Consider the following 9603-nt stretch of genomic DNA (forward strand, 5'->3'; position numbering starts at 1 on the left):
AAGAAATTATGGGGTCTGCGCAACGCAGCGATGCAGGGGGCATACGGACGGAGGGCTACAGAAACGGGACGGTGCTGGGGGGCAACTTTAAGGGCGGATCGCAAGGCCACGAAAACCAGCCAGCCAGCCAGCCAGGCTCCCGCGTAGCAGTTGAGGATCGCGGGGCCAAGTCTGCGCAGCGCCCGCTGCAAAATGCAAGGCGGCTGAGCATCCCCCGAAGGTTGCCGCCGCCGCCGCCGCTGCTCAGGGCGCCCCCTGGCTTGCAAGGAGGGAGCTGCACTTGGGGGCGGAGGGAGAGGCGGGCGCGCGCGCGCGGCGTGTGCGCGCCCTGCCTCCCCGCCCCGCTCCCCGCCCTGGGCCGGCCCCTTCCTCCGCGCCCGGCGCCCTCGCCGCCTTGTGCTCGCTCGCTGCTCCGGAGCAGCGCCAGATCCGCTCGCGCCGCCGCCCGCGCCACATCCGGATCGCGCGTCCCCTTCTCCCCCGGGGTCCCCTGCAAACAGAAGCAGCCGCCGCCGCCCGCCCGCCCCGTCCAGGCTTTTGCATCCGGGCCCAGCAGCAGCAGCAGCGAGCGAGCGGCCTCGCCTCCTCGTCGTCGTCGTCCTCCGTGCGCCTGCATCCCCCCGCATCGCCAATCGCGGCCATGAGCGGCTGGAACAGCTACATCGACAACCTGATGGCGGACGACACCTGCCAGGACGCGGCCATCGTGGGCTACAAGGACGTGCCGTCCGTCTGGGCCGCCGCCCCGGGGAAGACCTTCGCCAACATCACGGTGCGCCCCGGCGCGGGGGGTTGCGGGGAGCCAGGGGGGCGCGGCGAGATGGGGGGCCCGGCCTGTCCTCCTCCGCGGGACTTGCCCCGGGGGGCGGGAAAGAGGAGGAAGGGAAGGGACCCCTTCGAAGGCGCGCCCCGAGCCGTTTCGGCTCCCCCGCGGGCCGGGCGATTGCTTCCTCCCGGGCGAAGTTGCGGGGGTTGGCGCGGCGGCCCGGAGCCTCGACAAAGCCGCCGCAACGAGGCGCTACCTGGGCGACCCTCCCCCCGAAGGCGGGGGGGGGAGGGAAGGGATCTTCCTGCTCCCCCTCCCCCCGTCCGCCTTTGTGCAAAGCGCCTCCGCCACTTCCTCTTGCAAAGTCAGCCTGCAGGCCCGGGAAAGGGGGGGGCGTGGGGGAGGGGAGAGGCGCGCGCTGCTCGGCCCCAGCAATCGCTGGCATTTCTCCCCCCCCTTGCATCTCCCTCCCCCCCCCTTGCATCTTGCCCTCTCGCCGATTTGGGGGGAGAAGCTCGCCAGGCGTCCGCGGTTCCTGCTTTGGCGGCCGCCACCGCCGCCGCCACCGCGCCCTGCCCGCGCCCAGCCCGGGAGAGGAAATGACTCAAAAGCCGGGGAGAGGAGGGGGAAGAAGAAGGAGGCAGGCCGCCCCTGCCCCCTCGGGGGGAAGGAGCTGGGAGGGGGGGCAACACCCTCCCAAAAAAACACCCCCCGAGCGGGAACCTCTAAATGTCTTCGTGCGCTATGGAGATCCAGGCCCAGATTTGCGAGGGGTGGGGCGGGATTTCACTCCTGGCTCCCTCGGCGTCGTGGAAACTTCGGCGGGAGCAGGGCCAACTTTTCCACTCCCCCCGCAAAGTTTGCATGGCTTCCAAGCCGCTTCCCCATCCCCGCGGGCCACACCCAGGCGCCCGGGGGCCACGGCCGCCACGTGCCTTTGTGCGCGGGGCGGAGGCTGAGCCCCGGCACCTCTCTTGTCCTTCTCTCCCCCCTCCCCCCCCCACTCCGCGATTGCGCAAGGGCGTCTAGCCGGGGTTGACTCGTGTCCTGCCTGACCCGCCGCGCCCCACCTCGGCCCCCCACTTTGGCAAAGGGGACTGGAGAGCCCGGCCAAAATCTTCTCCCGCTTTCCTGATTCATCAGATCCGCCACAAAAGCGACTCCCCGATCCCGGCATAAAAGAAGACTCTGAGCTGAGTCCTTGTGGGGAGTGGGCACGACCTCCCCCTGCACTCTGCCTCTCCTCTTCCCCCCCCCCCCGGATGTGGGGCAAGCGCGCCTCCCTCTCTTTCTTTGCAAAACAGGATACAGGTGGGGCTTTGCGCTGCAAGAAGCGTCGCTTGCAGGCCTTTGAGAGACTTTCAAGAGCGCAAGCAAACACCCCCCCCTCGCACTTCTCTTCCCTCCCCCCCCCTTTGCGCAAAGGCCGGGCGGGAAAAGAGTTGCAAACTTCTAGAAACTCTTTCTCCCCCCCCCCTTCTCTGGGGCGCTTCCGGCGCGCAGAATGGAGCCCGGAGGAAACTTTTGCAAAAAAAAAACCCCAAACCGCCCCGTCGGGGCATCCATCGCCTTGCCGGGTTTGCGGGTGCTCCCCCCTCCCCTCTTCTCCTTTCTTCTTCCCTCCCCCCCCCCACAAAGTGCCACGTCTCCAGACCTGGATTCCTTTCAGCTGCGGCTAATCTCCGAGCAATCCCAGCTCTGGGCCTCCGGCAGGAATCTTAAAAGGGGGGGGGGGAGAGAGATGCGACAGATTTTGCTGCGAGGGTCGGGGGCATTTTTTGCATTTTCGTCGAACTTTTCTGCGGGGAGAAAGGGGGTGTGGTGGGTGTCTCCCCACCCTCCATTTCCAAAATGTGGGGACCTGTGCAAATAACCCCCCCCAAAATTCCTCAGTTCCTGCTTTACAGATCCTGAGCAAAGGATCCCTTTCTTCCCCCCCCCCCCCCAAAAAAAATGCCCTGGAAGAATCCTGAGGGAGCTACTTCTGGGGTGGGGCCCAAAGCAGCTGGCCTGGGGGCACCCCCTGCAAAGGATCCACTGCTTTCTCTTGTTGATCCACTGACTTTTAGGATCCGCTGTTCCCCGTGTGGAGGAGAGGATCAAAGGACTTTAAGATCTCACACACACACCCCTTGGTGCAGGGGATCTGCTCAGTGCTGGGGGGTAGGAATGAGACCCCACCATATCCCTGGAGCCCCACCATGGCCTTGTGATGGGGAGGGGAAGAAGGGGTGTCCCACAGTGCTCCTCTTCTACCCCCCCCAAAAAGAAGGCCTTGGCTTCAAACTTCCCAATTCCCCAGCCTTAGTTAGCGGAAGTGCAACTTGTGTGTGTGTGTGTGTGTGTGTGTGCATTTTTTTGGGGGGGGGTTCTGACATCTTACACAGTTTCTCACATTTCTCCAAATTTGGCAACTGAGCTTCATCCCTCCTGGTTTTTTTGGGGTGTGTGTGAGTTGGGGGGCAGAGATGGGGCTGGCCTTTTGCAAAAGTGGCCACTTGGGCTAGCCTCACGCCCCCCCAACCAGAGTTCTCCTCTTCACCCTTAACTGACTGAATCCCAGGGGAGTCTCTTGGAGGGACCCCATTTCTCCTCTCTGGGGTTGTCGGGGGGGGGGAGCTGGAAGGGCGCACCCCCAGGATTCCGCCACTGCTGCCGTTTCCTCCTGTCCCCTCCCCCCCTGTTCCTTGGAGGGGAGTGCTGCGCAATGGGCGGAGGCGGCCAGGCCTGCCCCCTGCTGCCTCTTCCATTCTTCCATCCACTCAGGGAGGCTATTCTGTGTGTTCCTGAAGTTAATGTGCAACCTAGGAACTAGAGTCTGTGCCAGCCCAGCCCTAAACTGGCATGGTGGGGGGGGGGGGTAAAATAAAGCTTGCTGTGTATGCACTCAGCCCAGCTCCTCCTCCTCCTCCTCCTGGGGGGGGCAGAGGAGAGAGCATTTTTGGGGAGGAGAGGGGTAAAGACCGGCACTGCAGGGGGGTTGGGCTGGATGACCCCAGGGGTCCCTTTTCCAACGCGACAATTCTGAACTGTAAACAGCTTGCTGTGTGTATACAAAGGTCTCTCTCTGCCCCCCTCTAAGCAGGGGCAGCGGCAGTAAGCCCAGAGAGAGTATTTGCAGGGCAGGGTCTACGTCAGATCCCCCCCCCCCAACAAAAACCCTGACGCCCGACATACCTTTGGGGGCAGTAGCAATTCTTCAGCTGCGATTCCTGCCTTGCAGGGGGTTGGGCTGGATGACCCTGCGGGGTCCCACCCGACTCTTCTACGATTCCAAGTTGAGATGTACATCTTTTCAGCAGCTAAAAAGCTATGTCCAAGTTGGGGGGGGGGAGCCTGTAAGAGACTTCCTCTTCTCCTCCTCCCCCCCCCAAGCAAAAAACCAACAACGCTGGATTTCCCCTGCTTCCCCTTTGGTCTTAATGGCCAGGCGAAGAGACAGAGGGCGGTTTGTTTGCAGGGGCAACAGGTGCTGGGCCTCTGTTCCAGCTTCCAAGGGGGCAGGAGAGAAGGGGCTTACTTGGGGGGGGGTCCTTCTGTCCCTCGGCCCTCCGTCTGGACTCCCTTTGCCTCACAAGCAACAGTTGCTGCCTGCAGCTGCTTTTTGGGTGTCCTCAGGTACAAAGGTCAGCCCCATGACTTGTGCTGCCCCCTCCCCCCCCAAAATGAGCTGCCATCCTTGCATTGGAGGGGGGTTGGGCTAGATGACCCCAGGGTGTCCCTTCTGGCTCTGCTGCTCTATGGCCCCCCTGAACCCCCATCTTCATTCTCTGGTTTGGCACTTAAGTCCAGTGGTTCCCAAACTTTTTCGAGGGGGCCAGAAAACGTGACACCCAGCACCCCGCTATTTTTCACAAAAGCTCCGCTCAGATGAGAGGCTTGCGTTTTTCCCCCAAGGCAACAATTTAATTGGCCAATTAAATAAAAAAATAAGCTATTTAGTTTAATTGAGGAATATTAATAGTTTTACTAATTTTTTATGCTTTGTTTTTATTTTGATTTTTGAAGATCACATCCAGTTATACATTCTCTTGTTCTTTACATTTGAAATTATGCCATGTATATATGTCCGTCTGAATATATATTTTCCTTATTTCTACCACTGCGACCTCCTTCCACCACAGCAGCGCTTCTTCTATTGTTATACATAGTCTTTTACTCCCCATAAATCAACTTTTCTTAAGTATTGACTGAAGTTCATAAATAATTTTACTATTCCCCCCCCTCCCAAAAAAAATCTGGCTGGGTTTCCCAGCCCACCAAACTGATGAACTTGATCCGAACTTTGCTAGAATCCTAGCGTTGAAAGGGGTCCCAGAGGGTCATCCAGCCCAACCCCCTGCGAGGCAGGAACTGCAGCGAAATAATCCCAGAGAATCATGGAATCGTAGGGTTGGGGGTCCTGGCGGTCATCTAGCCCAACCCCCTGCAGTGCAGGAATCTTTGGCTCAGTGTGGGTCTCAAACCCATGACTCTGAGGTTCTGCTGACTGAGGCACACCCACCACCCCATCTCCACTGCTCCCTTGCCGTTTAATGCGCCCCCCCCCCCGGAAGATGCTAAAGCTATTTGGGAACCTGTGGTTTAGGGTTATTTTTTTGGGGGGGTGGCGACTCAGTACTGTGCCTTTGGGGTTCTTTGGGATCCGCAGTGGGTCTTTTCTTTGGGCCGGCTGTGGATCCTCACTCTCCCCCCTCTTCTTTTTAACCCCCCCCCCGCAGCCGGCGGAAGTGAACATCCTTGTGGGCAAAGACCGGAGCAACCTGTTTGTCAATGGCCTGACTCTGGGCGGGCAGAAGTGCTCTGTCATCCGGGACAGCCTTCACACGGACGGCGAGTGCACCATGGACCTGCGGACCAAGAGCACTGGGGGGGCCCCCACCTTCAACATCACAGCCGCCATGACGGCCAAGAGTGAGTTCCTCTTCCCTCCCCAAATCCCCTTTGCAGCTGTCCATCTCTTGCATTCTTTCCCCCAACAGCTGTGGGGTGTTTTTTTTGGGGGGGGGTGTCCCTCTGCTTCAAGGGGGGGTGGACAGCTGTTCCTAATCCGGCCCCCGGCTGGGCAGAGAAGGCTACCTCTGTCTTGTCGCAGCAGCTGCAGGGGGCCATAAATCTTGCTTAATGGGAGCCCCAGAGGTCATCCAGCCCAACCCCCTGCAAGGCAGTGAAGAGGTCTGCTGCTGCCACCTGAGGTTGGGGCGCATTGCAGGATGGGTGGGCAGGGACCCCTGGGGGTCATCCAGCACAACCCCCCTGCAAGGCAATGGCCCTCGGTCAGGGATGCTGTAGCATTGCAGGGGGTTGGGCTGGATGACCCCCGGGGGTCCCTCCCAAGTCAAATTTGGCATCGTTCGCCTGGCACGGCTTCTGACTAGCAGGATGTCAACTTGAAGGTGCCCCCCCCCCGGTTCCGGCTAGAGAACCTTGGGCCCTGGGGGCCTCCTGGCTCCCCCCTCCCCAAAAAAACAAACACCCTGCAGTTGCACCTTTTAAGAGTCCTCCTGGATCAGGCCCATCCTAAGAATCTGGGAATTGAGATAGGCTTCCTTGGGACCTGGAGGTTCTCTAGAAGCCCCCAAAGCAGGACCAGAGAGAAGGCATTCAGAAGCCCCTCTGCCTCCAACTTTGGAGGCACAGAATTATCGTTGTTGTTGTTATCATTAATTCCTTGCAGCCCCAGCCACTCTAGGCAGCTTTGCACAAAATCTAAAAGCCTCGCTCTCCTCTGAATTTTCCCTTCCCGATCTGTCTGCACTTCCTGCCTCCTGTGGCAGGGAGTTCCACAGTGGTTCACCTTTGGCCTGCAATTGCAGAGGGCTTTCCCACTTTCCAAGGCTTCTCCTTAAGTCCCCCTGAAGGGGAATTTTGCACGACCCATAAAAAACATCCAAGGCTGTTTATTACGTCTTTATCTCTGTCGGAAGCTGCCCAGAATGGGTGGGGTACCAGTGATAGCATGATTATCCTTACTGTGGTTGGACTACGACTCCCATCGTCCCTGACTGCTAGTCCTGCTCACTAGGGGTGATGGGACTTGTAGTCCAGCTGAGGGACCCCCATTAAAAGCAGTGCGAATTTGGTGCTTCTCAGGTTTGGTCCCCAGCTGTGGTTGGACTACAACTCCCATCACCCCTGACCACCGATCCTCCTTGCTGTGGACGATGGGACTTGTGGTCTGACACCAGCTGGGAACCCCACCATGGAAGGCGGCGCTGATTAGGCGCTTCTCAATCTCTGACCCCCCCAACTGTCTGAAACTACATTTCCCATCATCCCTAGCTGCCGGGCAGGCTGGGAGAGTCGTAGTCCTCGCAGTGGACGATGGGAGTTGTAGTCCCTCTGCCCCAGTTGGAAAAACGAAGCACGAAGCTGCAGTTGGCGGGCCCTGAGCTGGAGAAAGGCAGAGCCTGGGTGCGGCTGAACTCCTCCTTGGGGGGGTCCCTTTTCCTCTTGTGCTGACCCCCCCCTCTCCTCTCTCCCCCCCCCCCAGCGATAGTCCTGGTGATGGGCAAGGAAGGCGTCCACGGCGGCTGCGTGAACAAGAAGTGCTACGAGATGGCCAACCACTTGCGGAGGTCGCAATACTGAGCTGCCCCCCCCCTGCCCCGCCTGCGGTACTACTGAGGGACCAGGGGGGCCATGCCCACGGGGGCTGCCACCGCCCGGGACCCCCAGCCCAGCCCCGGCCTGACCAGCGTGGGACACCCCACCCCCCCCCGGCGCCGGACCGCCACTCTGTTCCTCTCCTTTCCTCCTTCCCCCTTTTCCTGCTCCCCCCCCCGAATCGCACCCCCCTCCCAATCCCGTCTCTCTTCTCTTCCCCCCTTTGGGCCATTTTTTTCTATCACAAAGAAATCCTTATCGCTGCCAAATTTTCTGATGGTTACAAGGTGTAGCTTTTTTTGGGGTTAAGAAAAAAAACTATATTGGAACAAGACGAACGAAATAAAAGAAATTGAATTCTGAATGTGATGGTGGTGCCGGGCACGTGGGGGTGGGGTGGGGTAACTGGGAGCCCAGTTTGAAGGGGGGGGGACTCGTGGATCGATTGGCAGCCATACTCAGTGAGAGGTGAGAGGCCGAGCAATGCAATTTAGACCCCAGTCAACGAAAGGTGCTAGTCCTCATTTAATCCCCACGACGACCCTGCAAGGGAGGCAGTGGCAACCAGCCCCCAAGGCCCGCCCAGTGAGCCTCAGGGCCGCTGAGCGGAGGATCTGCTCCCTCTCGGGTCCAGTGCTCTAACCACTAGACCTCCGCTGCCTCGGAAGTTGTCAATGGACAAAGAGTTGGGGGAAGAGCCAGCCTTGGGGGCAGGACTCCTGGGTCCCTGACGCCGATGCCAAGGGCCCGTCTCCTGTCCCTGTTAGGCTGTGGGAAACAATGGTTCAGCCGCAGGCCCAGCACAGAAGGCGCCTGTTTGGCAAACAATGGGAACCACCAGCCGAGGAGCCTTTGTCCTCCGAAGGCCTTGCGCCCACAAGTGCTGGTTGCGCCGGGTGCCTCGGGGCGGGGAAGGAAGGAAACGCGGATGGACCGAGGGTTTCTGGCAGAAAAGGATGCGCAAGACATCTTGGCGCCCTCCAGAACTACAACTCCCGCCAGCACAGTCCGTGCCGGTCGGGGGCCGTGAAGGGACTCGTGGTGAGGAACGTCTGGAGGGCGCCAGGCTGTGGGACGCCAGCCCTAGCGGGGCCAGTTGCTCCGTTTTAGGGGCAAAGCAGCCAGGCGTTGATGCGCTGCAACTCCCAGCCTCTCTTGCAGGGAAGGTGGTAGCAGTGGTCATTTCCTTGGACCCCTTGGTCAGCTCTGCCCAAAGGCCACCTGCCGTCCCTTGTAGCCGGCCCCTGCTTTGTTTAGGAAGGGCGGAGGAGAGCGCTTTTCCCGCCTGGGAGCTGTAGCGCAAAGTCCACCCGCTGGGCCTGGCCTGGCCTGGCCTAACCCTCCTTGTCAACACTGGATGCGGCCGGTGACTCATCTGTTTGGGAGCCGTTGCCAGGCGCTGCTTGGGGTGTGTGCCGTTGCCCGGGCATCCGAAGGCGCTTGGCTAGAGCCCGGTTTCTGCATCTCGAAGCCCTTCTAGATCCCACATCGTGGAGTTGGCAAGGGGTCCCCAAAGGCCATCCAGCCCAACCCGCTCCTGAAATGCACGGAAAATCCTTGAGCCCTGCTGAAAACCCTCCAGTGGAGGGAGGCTCCCACGACCTACAACCTGGTTTCCCGAAGTGCTATTAGTACTACCACTCCCATTATCCTTGGCCAAGCCGGCTGTGGCTGATGAGAGTTGTAGTCCAATACGTGCTAAGTTGAAGAACATGGCGTGAGAGCGTCAGAAGGGAGCCCTGCGTGTCCTGGATCGAGCTGGGGGGGTTTGCACGTCTATTCCAGCTTCCAGACCCAAGGGGATGTCCCTATGGGAAATAAAGCCAAGTTGTTGCCTGTTGCTGCCTCCTGTGGCAGGCAGTTCCACAGGTTAACAGTGGCCATATCCTCTCCTGAATCCTGCAATATTCAGCAAGATCTAGTTAAGAGTGAAAAACGTTTATAGAGCATGATAAAGCCAAGGTTGCAGGTTCGATTCCCTGTAGGGGTGGGCTGCCCATTCCTGCACTGCAGGGGTTGGGCTAGATGACCCTCAGTGTCCCAACTACGTTTTTTGCCTTTTCTCCAAGCTTAAAAGCCCCCCCCCCCATGCTGCCTCGTTCTGGCAGCCCTTTTGTGAACCCACCTCCTTCCTGAGCTGCTGGGGGCCATGGAAAGACCTGCTCTGGCTTCTTCCCTCCACCCCAGGAAACCTTTTATTTCTCGAAAAAACCTCCTCCGTCACCCACATC

General features: G+C 59.6%; 1 protein-coding gene across 1 annotated transcript; it reads left to right on the forward strand.

The window, feature by feature from the left end:
• The first annotated feature begins 439 nt into the window (after positions 1-439).
• Positions 440-7736, forward strand: PFN1 (profilin 1). Its single transcript, XM_035134602.3, has 3 exons — positions 440-772; positions 5488-5680; positions 7260-7736. Exons 1-3 carry the CDS (start codon positions 641-643, stop codon positions 7355-7357), a joined length of 423 nt encoding a protein of 140 aa, XP_034990493.1. The 5' UTR covers positions 440-640; the 3' UTR covers positions 7358-7736.
• The last annotated feature ends 1867 nt before the right edge of the window (positions 7737-9603 follow it).

Source organism: Zootoca vivipara, chromosome 12 (assembly GCF_965207765.1).
Source record: "Zootoca vivipara chromosome 12, rZooViv2.hap1.1, whole genome shotgun sequence".
Classification (NCBI taxonomy): domain Eukaryota; kingdom Metazoa; phylum Chordata; class Lepidosauria; order Squamata; family Lacertidae; genus Zootoca; species Zootoca vivipara.